This window comes from Dipodomys spectabilis, unplaced genomic scaffold (genome assembly GCF_019054845.1).
Source record: "Dipodomys spectabilis isolate Male_0828 unplaced genomic scaffold, ASM1905484v1 ptg000112l, whole genome shotgun sequence".
In the NCBI taxonomy this organism is placed as follows: Eukaryota; Metazoa; Chordata; class Mammalia; order Rodentia; family Heteromyidae; genus Dipodomys; species Dipodomys spectabilis.
Window position 1 is genome coordinate 2,457,146 of NW_024870789.1, and position 15,575 is coordinate 2,472,720.

Below are 15,575 nucleotides of genomic sequence, written 5' to 3' on the forward strand. Positions count from 1 at the left end.
AAAGCATCACAAGCTGCCCCTGGCCTTGGCTGTGGTCGCTCAGTTCTCTGCCCTGTGGAGCGCCTCTCCTCCGCTGCCTCCCACGTGGGCTGTGGCAGACCCACTGTAGAGCACTTCCCCTCCACCCCCCCCCCCCGTGGGCCGCGGCAGACCCACTGGGAACATCTCTCCCTCCATCTCCCACAGGGGCTTCCTGGGGCTGAGCTGTGCCTGTTGCCCTGATACCCTGGAGGCTTGTGGGCTGAGCCCAGGATCCTCTCCACCATCCTCATCCCTGGGGCCAGGTCACCTTGCCTGGGCTGGGGTGCCACCCAGTGGTTCCTGACAGCACTAGGACTTGAACTCAGGGCCTTGTACTTGCAAAGCAGGCACTCCAACACTTAAGCCACACCCCTGCCTCCTTTCACTTTGGTTTTTCTTCGGATAGGGTGTCTTGTGCTTCTTTCTTGGGCCAGCATGGACCATGATTCTAATACCACCTCCCATATAGCTGGGGAGACAGAGGTGGAGTGCAACGTGGTGTGAACCCCCTTTCTCTTAATGCCACCCCCACATAGATGGGGGAGACAGAGGCGGAGCCTGACGTGGTGTGAGCCCCCTCGCTCAGCCTGCACTTTGATAGGTGGTTCTGTAACTTTGCCACGCCTGGCCTTGAGCCACCATGTTTTCCTCTGTCTCTGGAATAGATGGGGTTTCAGGCATGTGTGCTGTACGCAGCCCTGCAGGCTGCTCTCCTAGGGGTTAGCAAGTGTCTGTCAAAGCACGAAACATGGAGATGCTTGGAGAGGTGTTTTGGACTTTGGATTGTTTTGGACTTTGGAGTGCATGCGCATGTGCGCATGCGCACGCGCGCGCGCGCGCGCGCGCGCACACACACACACACACACACACACACACAGTGAGAGTTCTTGAGGATGGGTCCAAGCCTACACATGGTATTCAGTACGCCTCACACACACCTGGTCCCCACAGGCTGGCGGTGCCCGCAGCCCTCCCACACGGGCAGGGCGGAACCTTCCGCATGCTGTGTTTCTCAGAACTCAGTGGTGTCAGGGCAGGGGCATATTTCAGAGCCGGAGCTTTGTGTTGGGGAAGGATGCTCAACCTGCCAGGAACATCGTGGGCTTTGCTGGTTCTCTGACACCTGTGGGAAGGACCCACTCAGCTGTCTCATCACTGGCGGGACCTCCGCGTGTCTCCACGTGGGCCCTCCATGCATTTCCGCTCGTGGCAGTTCACTGCGGCCTCGGTTCCTGGCCTAGTGTGTGTCTCTCCGCCTTTCCCATACCATGTGCCCTTCGGGGGTTCCATGCACCCCCTGGGGGTGGTAGCCCCAGGTCTGTGACAGGCACAGATGCTTTTGTGGAGGGAGCCCGAGAACCTCATGCTCGCAGGCAGGTGCTCCTCCGCTTGGCCACGCCTCCAGACCTCTTCTGTGCTGGTTGTGTCTGAGGTAAAGTCTTGTGCGTACACCCAGCTCTTGCTCCTACTGTGTATGCTTCCTGCAATTGGTGGGGTCCCACACACGTCTTACCTGGTTGGCCTCAGTGACCTTCAGCCTCCTGAGTAGCTGATGACAGGTGTGAACCACCACGGCCAACTATGGGTTGAGATGGAGCCCCACAAACTTTTGCCTGTGCTGGCCTCGAACCATGGTCCTCCAGCTCTCTCCATGCTGGGTTCTAAGATTCGCTCTTCATGTCACTGACACAGAGCACTCGTAGTGGTTGGGGTTCAGGCTGACATGTGGCCGCAGGTCCTTGTTTGCTGTGGCTTCTGTTTTCCACGGGGGTTGTGATGTCTGCACTGGGGGACCAGTGTCCCCCTGATGCTGTGGAGAGATGCTCACCCCCACTGGAAGACACAAGGCCCCAGTGCAGACATCACAGCTGGGCTCCGGCGGAGCCTTCCTGAGGACTCTTTCCAGAGGCCTCCCTCCATTCCCCACAGCATCCACCGCCAGCACATGCTTTTTTTTGGGCCCGGGGTCCTTTTGTTAAATCTGAAGGCCTAATGGGTTTGAACTGTTGGATGGTGGCATCTGGGTTCCAGCAGGTGTGTGCAGGTTGCTTTTTTCTTTGCTCAATTATGTATGCCTCGGTGTGTTGTGTCGTGTCATCCATTGACGCTTGGATCCCGAGAACTCTGGGTCCCAGCGCCGGAGGCCTCAGGAACGGACCAGGTATGGGATATCACCAGGGTGGGGGGTGCTGCTGGGACCTCAGGGTGTCCTCGCTGTCATATGCCAAGCCTCTTGGTGTCCAGTCAGAGCCTTGGGCCTGGTTACAGCAGGAAGGCCAGGCCGGGGGCAGGTAAAACCTCCTACTGACTGCACCTGGGGCTTGAGGCCATGTCGAAGGGTGGGAAGGCTCTGGTGCCTTGGCCCGGGTAAAGCATGGATGCGGGCTAGAGCCAGGGCTGCAGGCAGACAGCCGTGGACAACCTTGCTGTCTTGTTTGTCGACCCTGTCTGCTGATTCACCGCTGCCCTGCAGTGCCCTCTGCCAGGGGCTCCCAGGCTGGCCGTGGCCTCAGGCTGGAGGCTGCAGCCTATGTCCAATCTCTTTTGGGCCTCTGACACCTAAGGTGTATTCCCTCTTCTTGTGCCCCCCCCTTCTGTCCCCCATGCTCTACCAAGGGAGAGGGACCTTTCTTGAACCCTGAACCCTGGGGCTCCCTGAGCTGCCAGGCCTCTGCTGTATTTGCAGATGGATGCGTGTGTGGTTCCGAGAGCAGAGGCCCTGCCTCCACTGGAGCCTCCATGTGCCTTATATACTTTCTACTCTTGCTCCAGATGAGTTCTGCGTGCTCTCCCGTCTCTGTCTCTGTCTCTCAGAACCACTCCAGGCAGGTCTAGAAAGTTGGTTCAAGTATTGCTTCAGGGACCAGGTGCTTGGGGTTGGAGCATGGCTGGATTTGGGGTGTGGATTTGGGGCACTTGCCCCTCCCCGGGGGCGTGCAAGCATGTGTCACTGCACCTAGTGTGGGGCTCTGAGCTCACTTTGGGGAGTGCATTGTCTGGTTGTGCCTCGTGGGTTGTGTTGCTTTTCCCATCTTGTGAGTGTGGGAAAGCACACATCCCTGTGCCCTGGTGGAGGGCGGGTAGTGGGTGACAGGCTCACGTGAAATCTCCTGGAACTCCCTGTGTCAGGTTGACTGTGGGCTCTGTCATTGCTGTTTGAGTCCTCCGCCTGGGTCCTTCTTGTGCTGGCAGATGTCAGGGGTGTCTGTCTTCTGCCCAGGGTTGGGATGTCTTGGTGCACAGTTGTGGTGTTCTGGCTGCCCTCGGCAGGGGCCCAGTGCCCAGTGGCACCTTCCCAGGGCATCGAACCATAGGTTGACCAGGCGGCCAAGGCCCGTGCCCTGTGAGGGTGCATCTGTGCAGGCAGGTGGATGGAGGGGCTTCATGCCCGGCAGCAGAGCATCCCTGGGAGGAGCCTCAAGAAACCAACGCTGTCCCCGCACTCTGGGCTGGTACCATATTTCCAAACATTCTGATGCCATCATCTCAAGAGCATCAAGCAAATTTCAGATCCCTCTGTGAGGGGAGGACAGATTGAATGGATTTAATTTGTGTGCTCTTCATTTCATGTAAATTAGCCCAAGTGAAGCGGCTCTCCTGTGTCTTTCTCCATGCATCTATTCAGGTCTCTTCTGGCCAGACAGGGCTAAAACAAGTTAACGAACGGCACAGTGAAACCCCATTATACAATTAATGGACATTAACAAGATGATCCTTACGGTGTAAATAGATCCTTTAGAACATTTAAAGATGGCTGGTCGAGCCAGGTGCCGCGGTGTGGGCCTGGAACCTCAGCTGCTGAGGAAGCAGAGAGATCAAGGTTGGAGGTGAGTGTGGGCAAAGTGAACTCAAGACCTTATCTGAAGAGCAAGACCCAAATAAAAGCACAAAAGGCAGGAGGCCCAGCTGGTAGAATGGCTGCCTAGCAAGCACAAGGCCTTGAGATCCATCCCGAGTACTGCAAAACATAAACAAAACAAGGGGCCTTCTTGCATGGGGCAGTGTGAAAACCCTTTCTTCCTCACAATCACTTATTTGCAAACAGGATTATGATTCTTCCGTGTTTTCTCTGCGGGCGTGCCCACTGACTCCCTGACCTTAGAGACGATGTCTTTCGGACATTCACCGGTGTCTCACCCAGTGACCAACCATTAGACACTGTGACGCCTGTGGAATCAATCAATTAGTGAGCAGGAATGATTGCTGCCATCCTTGGTGTACTATGCTCTTAAATAAAACACCTCTGGGGCGGTACTAGGATAATGCAGGACTAGTGAGGCAGTGCGGACTCTCCTCGCCATGTGGGTAGATTCAAAGCCGGGACTTAAAAGGGTGAATTCTCTTTGAGATGGAAGAAGGCAGTGACCTTACATCTGTAGAAATCAATGGAACTGGGGGGAAAAATTACAGAAAGCAAAGAAGCCACAGAGGTTTTGTTTGACTCCCACGTGGGTTGGCGGGCTTGGCCACACTTGCTCTCCTGCAGACTGACTTGTGTGGCTGTGCCATGGCCTCTCCCCTGCCAGTCAAAGGCCCTGGTTCCCGTGGCTCCCGTGGCTCCCGTGGCTCTGGTGCTAGGGCAGCTCAGTCCAGTCGGGAGTGTATTTGGAGATGGGCCTGGGAGGTGAGCAGGGTTAGACAAGGGCCTGTGGTGGCCCCTCATGATGCAGTGTGGGCCTTTATGGCTACAGCCTTCCAGGAGCTTGCTCTGTCACCTGCCTTGGGACACGGGGGGAAGGTTGCTGTGTGCAAGCAAGAGAGGAGGAGAGGGAGAGGGGGTGGGGGAAGGGAGATCACCAGAGTTCGCCATGCTGCCATCTTGATCTTGGATTTCCAGGTTCTAGACCATGAGAAGACATGTTTTGTCCCCCCTGGAGAATGGGATCTATTAGAGCAGGCAGCTTGGGTTGGCTGCTAGGGAATGGCTGTTCTAGAAACTACAGGATGGGTGCTGGGCCCCAGCAACAGACCCTGCCGTCCCAAGAGGCCTTGTCTCTGGCGACCAGGTCTCCTGTCTTTTTGGGAAGTGGTCCAGGACTCTGGATATGACACAGATGACAAAGCGAGTGGAACTGTAGCTCAGTACTGCACACAGAACTCAGCACACAGGGGTCTTCAGAGAACGATGTAGAAATCTGTTAGAGTAAAATCCTTCCACATTTAGCTATGGATCAATAAATACTAAGCCTTGTTCCAGATGTCCATTGGACAGGAGATTAATATCCACAATGTGCCAGGATCCTGGAAAATTAACCAACCTAAAGGACAAACAATCCAGGCACTTGGTGGGCAGTGGTATGGAAGAGACGCTTTCCACATGCAGAAGTACATGTGGCCAGCAAATCCATAAGCCACCTTCAACCTCAGCCCGGGGTGTGGGGGGGTGAGGGGATGGGAGTCCCTCAGCCCCCACCTGGCCTCAGCCCTCCCCTTAGGAGGATGGTCGTCCTTCTGGGACAGCCAGGTCTACTTGGGATGTGAGAAGGGGAACACTTGCTCACTGAGGCGGGAGTGTAAATTCGCGTAGACACTATGGAGGGCATCATGGAGGCTCCTTGGAAAATTCAAAACATAACCACCCCGTGAGGCCGCTGCGCCGCTCGGAGAACAAGCACAGGAGAATCAAAGTCAGCTGACTACAGTGACACCTGTGCACACGCGTGTGCGGCAGCCAGGATCGCCACAGCCAGCTGGGGAAGGAGACTCAGTGCCACCACCCAGCTTCCCTCCAGTGAGATATGGAGTCTTAGGACTTCCCTGCTCAGGCTGGCCTGGAACTGTGGTCCTCCTGATCTCAGCCTCCTGGGCAGTGAGGTCAACAGGTGGGAGCCACTGGGCACCTGGCCAGCTGAATCTTTTGTCTGATGGCTTTCAGTAAGAACAATTGCAGTCCTTTGCCCCGAACTTTCTTCTGGGTGAGGGGCTGTGGACAGGCAGCCGTAGGCAGGGCTTGCCCTCCCTTGTCTGCCACCTGGTCACAGGGTCCCCACACTCCTGGCTTTGGGGTCTCTGTCCTGCAGCTAGCTATGGTCCAGGCTTCCAGGAGGGCATAGCTTCAGTTGTTAAACTCCTGTGAATGTCTCTGTAGAGATGAAATGGAGCGCGGCTCTGGGTGCAGAGAGTTCAGGAGAGCAAGTGTGCAGTTGTAACGCGTCTGTCAGCCACTGCCGGCAGAGCGGACAATTATACATGTATTATGTATAGGAAGGAATGTAAACATATGCTGTAGGTAATCGTCTTTTTATAGTTCTGATTATGCTCTACATATCATTTTACAGCCCGGCCTTACAAACGCAATGCAGGAATGGAGTAGCACAAATCAGTGTAAGTGGATGCAAATAAGTCAGGGCTGTGGGAACCCCGGCGTCTGCATCCGAGGGAGCCGCCTTCGGGGGACAGGCAGCTGACCGAGCGTCATGCTCCGGGGATGGGGCCCGGCTCTGGCCTCTGCTGGCCATTGCATCTCCGTCTTGCCGGGCCAGGGTCGCTCGGCTCTTGGAGCCACCTTTCCCTCTCACTCCTGCCAGGCCTGCTTTTATATGTGAGCCTTTGCATTCATGGCTGGCTGGAGGGAGTGCTAAAGTCTTTCATTTCTTTCTTTCTTTCTTCTATTTTTTTGGTCGGTCGTGGGGCTTGAACTCTGGGCCTGGGCGCTGTCCCTCAGCTCTTCAGCTCAAGGTGAGTGCTCTACCACTTGAGCCACAGCGCCACTTCCTGTTTTCTGGTGGTTTATTGGCGATAAGAGTCTCATGGACTTTCCTGCCTGGGCTGGCTTTGAACCGGGATCCTCAGATCTCAGCCTCCTGAGTAGCTAGGATTATAGGCGTGAACCACCAGTGCCTTGCTGTCTTTTGATCCCCCACTGTGAAGGCCCCGCCTCCCTCCCTCCTCCGGTGGGAACTGTCTCCTCATCAGGGTCTTAGGACATGTGCTTTGTTCTCTTTGTAAAACTGATTTTTTTTTGTTGTTGTTCTAACGATTTCAAATTCCAACCGGAGGTTCATACCTGTCATCCTAGCTCCACAGGGGGCTGAGATCTGTAGGCTCTTGGCTCAGTCTTGTCAGAAAAGTCTTTGAGATTCCATCTGCAAAATAACCAGCAAAAAAGCTGGGCTGGAGGCATAACTCAAGTGGTAAAGCACCAGGGGTGAGCATGGGTAGTGGATATGAGGCCCTGAGTTCAAACCCTGATACCACAAGAAAGGAAGAAAAGGAAGGAGGAAGGAAATGAGCCTGTGCATGGGGATGCAGTGTCTAGATGGAGTGTGGACTGGCAGCCTTCATTTTGGGGTTTAAGACCTGGAATAGGGAAAATGTTTTTCTGTGCAAATGCTGGTGGAGAAAGGTCTGCTCTGGCCGCTGCCTGCCCATTGGCAGGTCCCGCCCTGGCTCTTGCTCACCTTGTCCATTCCAGCTCTTAGTGCCTGGGCTGGGCCATCCCAGACTTCTCTGTCCAGCCAGACCCTCCCTGTGTATGCTACCCGAGCTGAACTCTATTCATCCAAATGGTGAAATCACTGCTGGCTGGGCACCGTGGCTCATGCCTGGAGCCCCAGTTGCTTTGGAGGTGGAGGTAGACATTAGGTCTGAGAGCAGCTCAGGCAAACATATGAAATGCTAGCTGAGAAACAACCTAAACAAATGACTAGAAGAGGGGGTCAGGTGTCGGGGGGCTTGCCTAATGTGTGCAGGGCCCTAAGTACCATCAAAACAGGCTGGGCCAGGCACCTGTGGCTGAGGCCTGTAACCCTAGCTACTCAGGAGGCTGAGATCTAAGGATTGCGGTTCAAAGCCAGCTCAAGCAAGGAAAGTCCACGGGACGCTGATCTTCAGTTAACCACAGAAAACTGAAAGTGGTGCTGTGGCTCAAATGGTAGAGCGCTCAGGCCCAGAAAAAAACAAAAACAGGCTGGGGCCTTGAGTACCCCCAAAAGGAAAATACACATTCCAAAGATTTATCGTTGAAGTGTTCTTAAGCTCCCTTCATCCACACTCTGACAGGAGAATACTTTGCTGTTGATTTATATATATATATAGAGAGAGAGAGAGAGAAAGAGGGGTTGTGGGGAGAGGGAGAGAGGGGGAGAGAGCGAGCGCGATGTAAAATATTTTTTTTTTTGCATGTCCTGGGGCTTGAACTCGGTCTGGGCACTGAGCTTCTTTGGCTCAAGGTGAAGCACTACTACTTGAGCCATAACACCACTTCCTTCCTGCTTTTTCTGAGTAGTTTACTGGAGCTAAGAATCTTGTGTACTTTCCTGACCAGGCTGGCTTTGAACCACAGTCCTCAGATCTCAGCCTCCCGGATAGCTAGGATGACAGGCCAGGATGATTTCAGTATTTTCAGGTTTCTCTTTTCTTGTTCTTTCTTATTTTTTTTTCCCATTTTAGATACAATGCAATGAGATACTTGACTGTATGGAAGTCTGCTGAGGGAAAGAGTAGGAATTATGTGTTGGACTCGAAGGGTTGCTTCACAGAGTATGGGTTCTATTACATGCTTGCCAGTGTTTGGGGCAGGGGAGGGAAGGAAGGAAGGCAGGCAGGCAGGAAGGAAGGACATAAGGAAGAAGGAAGGAAAGAAGGAAGAGGGAGGAGAAATAATAGAGAAATGCTGATTCCCCCCTTCCCATCTCTCTGGGTCTTGATTTGCTGCACAGGCCTGGCTTGACCTTGCAGCTCTCCACTTACTTTTAAGTGCTGGGACTACAGGCGTGTACTTCCATGCCTGTGTAACAGACTCTCTCTCTTTTTTTTAAAAAACCTTTTTCTTTGGTTGGTTATGAAGTCAAGTATTGTCTTTCACATTTTTTTTTTAGTTATTTTAGTTCTTTCCAGTTTTGTGAATTTTCTGTTCATGTCACTTTTAACCCTCCCTGTTATCCCTTTTATTTATGCTCTTTAGAGTAGCTAGAAGTTTATATTTTTATACTGGTGAGGTTACTTAGTCATTTCCTTTGAAATTTCTTTTTTCTTTTAATTTGACTGTGTCAAGTGCGAAAGCTGGGTTGAATACACGCACACAGAGTCACTGTAGGTTTTGATTATTTAGTGGACTTTTTTTTCCCCCGCACTTGTTTGTTTTTCCTTTATGCTTCTTGTAAGCAGTCTTGGCTTTGTTCCTGTCGGGCTTCTTTGGGCTGGATTCTGGGGTATTATTCCCACGTGGTGCGTGGAGGCCTGCCCTGCTCCCCTTCGTCCAGTGACAGTCTCGCTGGCAGATCCACAGTGGGGAGTGGGGCGCTGGCAGCCTGCAGGCGGGTGTGGAATGGGGGCCTCGGCTGGGGGGGAAGGCACCGCATTGTCCCTGCACCTGTGCTGCGCTGTGAACCCGAGAAGTGGACACCGCACCTGTATGCCTGTTGTACTGGTGTGTGGACCCGCGGGCCTGGCAGATGATAGCAACCAGCTTCCACCACAGCCACACTCAGGAAATGGACAAAAACCTGAAAAAAAATGTTGTTCAAAGCCAGGCACCCCTAGCTCATGTCCATAATGACAGGCACTCAGGAAGCTGAGATCTGGAGCATCACAGTTCAAAGCCACCTCAGGCAGGAAAGTCTTTGAAACTCTGTCTCCAAAATAACCTGGAAAAGAATTGGTGTGGAGGCATGGCTCAAGTGGTAGCAGGCCAGCTGTGGGTAGAAACCACCCAGCAATAGCAAGAGGTCCTTAGTTCAAGCCCTGGGCTCAACCTCCAGTACTGGCTCTGGTGTGGAGTGTGTGGCCAGTGTGTGGCCGGCCCGGTGGGGCCATGGCTCTGGTCACTGGGCGGGTGGAGGGTGTTGTTGGGATCTGACACAGATGCCATTTTCACAAAGACTGGAAGAAAACAGCTGCTTTTTCAAAGGAACTTGAGCTATGGAAAGACCTGTTTTGCAAATGGCTGTGCTATTGGAGCTGTTTCCACCCTGATGTGATTTTGCCGCAAAAAGAAACGACAGAGTGCTGTGATCGCAACGTCAGAGCTGAGAAATTAGGAAATCTGAGACCAGAAATTTGCCAAACTGCTTAAGAAACTTCCAAGGGAAGAGACTGATTTTTTATTTTTAATCACATTGGCTTTTTAGTTATTTTTCAGGTAGGGTCTTGTGTTTCTTTTTTAGCCATGCTGGCCTTGAAGTCCCTGTCCTCTCGGATTCCAGGTCCATGGAGGGGTGAGGGGAGGGAGCCTGGGCTCTCCCAGAACTTACAGTAAGGGTTCCGGACCTCTGCCCCATGGTGGGGAGACCACCCCTTCCCGTGCTGCCTCTTCCCTTCCCAGGCTGTGGACACAGGGCAGAAGGTCCCAGTGGGGGGCGGGGCGGGGGGGGGGGGGACTGCCTGAGGCTCGGGTGGCAGCAGGGGGTACGTGGGGGACAAGTGGAATCATGGGAGTGTGCATGAAGCAGGTCCTCTAGGGACCTGTGGGAGGGGTGACTCCTACTCCTGAGCCTGTTGAGTCCCTTGGGGAGATGTGACTTCCATACTTGAGCCTGATGTACCCTGTGGGGAGGTGTGACTTCTACTCCTGAGTGTCGTGTGCCCTGAGAGCAAAACACTGCCCTTATGAAGGGCATGTCTGGGTGTAGTGGATCATGCCTGTAAATCCCAACACTTAGGAGGCTGAGACAGGAGGATCTTGAGTTTGAGACTAGCATGGATCTGTTTGAACTAAAACTCCCGATGTTTCCTTCCTGCTCTGTGGGCTGTGTGAATGGGACACCCTGTTTCCCAGGGGAGGAAGCACATGAGGGGGTCTATCCGTCACAGCAAGGTGTCTCATTTCTGGGTATTCCACCATTTCTGCAACACTCCTTCCAATCACGAGAGAGCATTTTCCAGGCCAGTCCCACATACCTGTAATCCCAGTCACTCAGGGACTGGAGGATCCCTGGTTCAAGGCCAGCTCTGTCATGATGTCAGACATCATCTTAACCAGTATGCTACAAGGAGGTGTAGGTTGTGATCTGAGGCCATTGTATACAAAAGCACCAGACCCTTTGTGGCAGACAAAAAAAACACAGGCGCTGGGGCATGGCTCAGGTGGCAGAGCACCTGCTTAGCAAGCCCAAGCCCTGAGTTCAAACCCCTAAACCTCCCAAGTAATTTTCAGACCCAGGAAAGGGGCACAGGCCCCCATGTTGGTCTGAAGTAGTGATCTGACCATGACTGAAAAATGAAGGAAGAAGCCAGAGGAATTCTGGGGGGGACCTAAGAGTTCTGGGGAGTGGCACAGGCCTTGGGGTCCTGGGGCAGAACACAGGACAGGAAGGAAGGGGCGGGGAGCAGGAGAGTGGCCTGGTGTGAGTGATCCTGTGCTGTCCCCGCAGGGAGAAGATGCCCTTCCACCACGTGACCGCCGGCCTACTGTACAAGGGGAATTACCTCAACCGCTCACTCTCGGCGGGCAGCGACAGCGAGCAGTTGGCCAACATCTCCGTGGAGGAGCTCGATGGTGAGAGGCAGCTCCCCACCCAGGGCAGCCTTGGGGCTGGGGACCCGAGGGAGAGGCCTGGGCTCCAGGCACCCTGTGGAGGTGTGGCTGTGGAAGAGCTCAGATAATGGCAAAATGACTTCTTTGTGTGGACGGGTGGACCTGCAGTGAGAATGCTCCATTTTCCTTGGATACGAATAGTCTTGAAATGTGCCATCCCATGTCGGTGGTACCCCTGTAATCTCCACACTCGGGGAGCTGAGGCTGGAGGACCCGGGAGTCCCAGGCCACCAGGGCCCACCCACCACACTACCTCCCCACAGTGTGCTGTGTGTCTGCCAGCTGGCTGGGTCTTTACCACCGGGGACAGGGAAGGGGAGGGGGACCCTCCTGTGTCCCCACTCATGTGGGCACCCTCTTCGATGAGCCATCTCTTGATTTGCCCCTGGTGCTTTCAAGCTGCCCAGACAGAAGGCAATGGCCGCCAGGTATTTTGGATGCTGCTCCCAGTGGAGCTCAGGTGTTCAGGATGATGGGGGTGGGGTGGGGGTAGAAGTAAATGTGGGGACACCGTGTCTGAACTCCCCCAGGACAGCGTCCTGACAAAACAACACCCTGATCAGAAAGCAGCATTCAAAAGAAGGAGGAATAGGATCCAGGTTATCCACTCTGGACTCAGTTTCCTTAGTGATGTGTTTCTTGGACTTCAGAGTCACCTCCAGCATTGCCACGCGTTTGCCTTTAAGTGGCATGTTCCATACGGCCGTGGCTCTTCAATTTATGTATTTATTGTCAGACAGTCTTGGGATGTCGTTCTGGAATGCGCAATCTTTCTGCCTCAGCCTCCCAAGTGCTGGGATTACAGGTGTGCATCGGTATGCCTGCCTGCAGCTGTATTTTATACTCATGTAACATCTCAGGAGGGTTCCTGGGGCTGCCAGCGGCAAACTGGCTTGGCCTCAGCAGGAAGTGAGGGGTCGGGGCAGGAAGGAGCCCAGACCCTAGGTGGCTTTGCCTCCTCTTGTCTGGCGTGCTTATCTGCCTTTTACAGCGTGTGCATTTATGGCAGCAGAGGATGCAGGATGCACGGATTGGCTGGGTCCAAGGAGAGACCAGGAGATGTTAGAGCTGCTGAGTGTGACCCTGGCAGGGGGCGTGGCTCAATGGTTTGATTAACCATGCAGGGTGTGGTTCATCTTTAGGGGTGTGGCTTGGAGGCAGCTGTGGGGCTCATGATGGGCATGGCTGGCAAAGAGGGCTCATTGGAGGGAGTGTGGCAGGGCACATTGGTAGCCATGGGGCTAGTGTGTGGGTATGGCCAAGCAACAGGGGCGGAGCTCATTAGCAGCAGGCGTGGCCCAGTATCAATGGGCGTGGCCAAAGAGGGGCGGGGCACATTGGGGTGGCTGGGGGGTGGCTGGTGAGTGGGGTTGTGGCCAAGTGGCAGGGGCAGAGCTCATTGGCAGTGGGCGTGGCCCAGTGATAGAGCAGTGCCCTAGCATGCACAGGGCTTGGGTTTGATCCCCAGCCCTGTGGGACAAGCACTCGAGCTGGGCCTGGTGTAGACAGGTTTCCTGGGCCACTGCTGGTCACTGTGGCCTGGCCTAAGGGGGTGGCCAGCCTCTGGGCTCCGGGCTCTTCCCAGGTGGCAGGGCGCATGGTGCCCTGGAGCATAGGCCTGAAGGCCTGCCTGTGGCCTTCCCCTGGGGCTGTGACAAATCTCCCAGGCCAGCAGGGAAGCCAGAGGCAGGTGGAGGGTGAGCCCTGCCCAGCTTCTCGGTACCCTGGCCTGTCTGGGAGGCCCACCACAGACCTTCGAGATGGGGGGGCCCAGGTCCCCACCCGATGAGCATGCAGTCCTGAGCTTCAGTCCTCCTGTCAGCACCTCCAGAGTAGCTGGGATTACAGGCCTGTGTCACCATGGCAAGCTCCTGTTTTTGTTTTTGTTTTGCTTTGGTAGTCCTGGGGTTTGAGGCCAGGGTCTTGCCCTTGAGCCACACCTCCAACGCAGTTGAGATGGGGTCTTGCTAAGTTTTTTTGCCTGTAACTTTGCTTCTGCCATCTCCATCTCCCAGGAGGTGGGATTACAGGAGTGCTCCACCACACTCAGCCCCAAGGGGGTCCATTTTGAGGAGACTGCTGGCTGGATCTCACCCTTGCACCCTGACCCCTGTGGCCCCTCCGGCTGGCGTCCGTGGGTTGTGGGGCTCCCTCTGGACATGCAGGCTGCTGGCGGCCTGAGGCAGGCAGGCAGGGTGAACCTTTCAGCCAGGACAAGCAGGAGGGATCCAGTGTACCCCCCCCCCCCCCGCCCCCTTCCCTGAGATCAGGCTTGGCCTGGTGAGAAAAGCTGGCACTCAGAGACAGAGGCTGGCTGGTAGAGATGAGTCTGTCCTTCAGAAGGAAAGCTTCATTTCTGAGCCTGGAGAGGGAGTGTTTATTTCCCTTCAGTAGATTCCTCCTTATTTATTGATATTGCTGAGGTGAACACTGAGTTATGACTGCTTCTGCTGTCTTGCAAGCACCCTGGGGCTCCGGGACAGTCTGGCTTTAGAGTGGCAGGCGGGGGTTGAAGGCGGGGGCTTAGCTCTGCCTGGCTGGGGTCAGCCGAGGGGGCCATGAGCACAGGGTCCCCAAGGCAGTGGCTGCTGGTTTCTTTCAGGGGCGGCCAGACACTGAAGTTCTGCCCATCAGGGCCTTGCGTGTGTGTCCTCAGAGGAGACGGAGCGGCGTGCTGGGCATGATGGCCGCTGCAGTGCTTTCAGCAGGGGCTGCAGGCATGGGGGGGGGGGGTGCTGAACACCATTCTCCCAGCCGACTGCCGTGGGGCTTCAGAGCTGTTCATTTCTGCATCCTCCTGCCTGCACATCCCTTCCTACTCCTGTGGTCGCCTTCTGGACCTGTAATGAAATGCCTGAAGAGAGGAGGCCGCGGGATTCCGGAATGTAGGGCTCAGTCCAGGGAGCCTCTCACATGGAGCCACCGCAGTGGCCGGGAGCCCAGGGGAATGGGGAGGGGCTGGGTGTGGTAACAGCTAGCTCCCTGGGAACCCACCAGGGGCCTGAGAGGGCTGCTGCTCCTACTCAGAGCCATGCCCCACAGTGGGTCGGCCTCCTACCAAGTCCCAACTCTTAAAGCCACCACCCAGGTTTCCATCCTCACTCAGGGAACCAAGTCTCCCACACTCAAACTGTATCCATCCATCCAGCTCTGTATCCACATCCACCCATTCATCCACCCACCAATCATCCACCCGCCCACCCATCCATCCATCCAGATATTCATCCACCCATCACCCATCCATCCATCAACCCACCCATCCATCTACCCATCCTTCCATTATCTTATCCATCCATTCATCCACCCATCCATCAATCCATCCAGATATTCATCCACCCATCACCCATCCATCCATCAACCCACCCATCCATCTACCCATCCTTCCATTATCTTATCCATCCATCCATCCATTCATCCATTCATCCATCCATCCATCAATCCATCCAGATATTCATCTACCCATCACCTATCCATCCATCCATCAACCCACCTGTCTACCCATCCTTCTATCATCCATCCATCCATCCAGCTATGCATCCACCCATCACCCATCCACCCACCCACCTATCCATCCTTCCATCATCCATCCATCCATCCAGCTATGCATCCACCCATCACCCACCCACCTATCCATCCATCTATCACCCATCCATCCATCCATCCATCACCCATCCATCCATCCACCCACCCACCCACCCATCCATCCATCCACCCATCAATCCAGCTATCCATCCATCACCCATCCATCTATCCACCCATCCATTCATGCATCCACCAATCAACCCAGCTATACATCCATCCATCCATCCATCCATCCATCCATTCTCCATCCATCCATCCATCCATCCATCCATCCTTCTGTACATCATCATTCATCTATCACCCAGCTACTGTCCATTGTCTGTCCACCATCTATTCATCCACTCATCATCCAACTGTCCACTCATCATCCAACTATCTATCATACTGTTCACTCATCATTCATCCATCAACCATCTATCCATTTAAGGAATGTTTCCTCAAGTGTTTCATGTAGAAGAGGAAAATTAAGAAAAACAACATTCAATGCTTGTCCCAA

The 15,575-nt window shown here is 54.4% G+C and overlaps 1 protein-coding gene across 1 annotated transcript in view; it reads left to right on the forward strand.

The window, feature by feature from the left end:
• Positions 1–15,575, forward strand: part of Caln1 (calneuron 1) — a 127,533-nt gene that overhangs the window by 8,909 nt on the left and 103,049 nt on the right. Inside the window, exon 2 of the mRNA XM_042688142.1 lies at positions 11,334–11,458. Coding sequence (XP_042544076.1) covers positions 11,341–11,458 — 118 coding nt within the window. The 5' untranslated portion in view covers positions 11,334–11,340. The remainder of the gene's footprint in view (positions 1–11,333; positions 11,459–15,575) is intronic.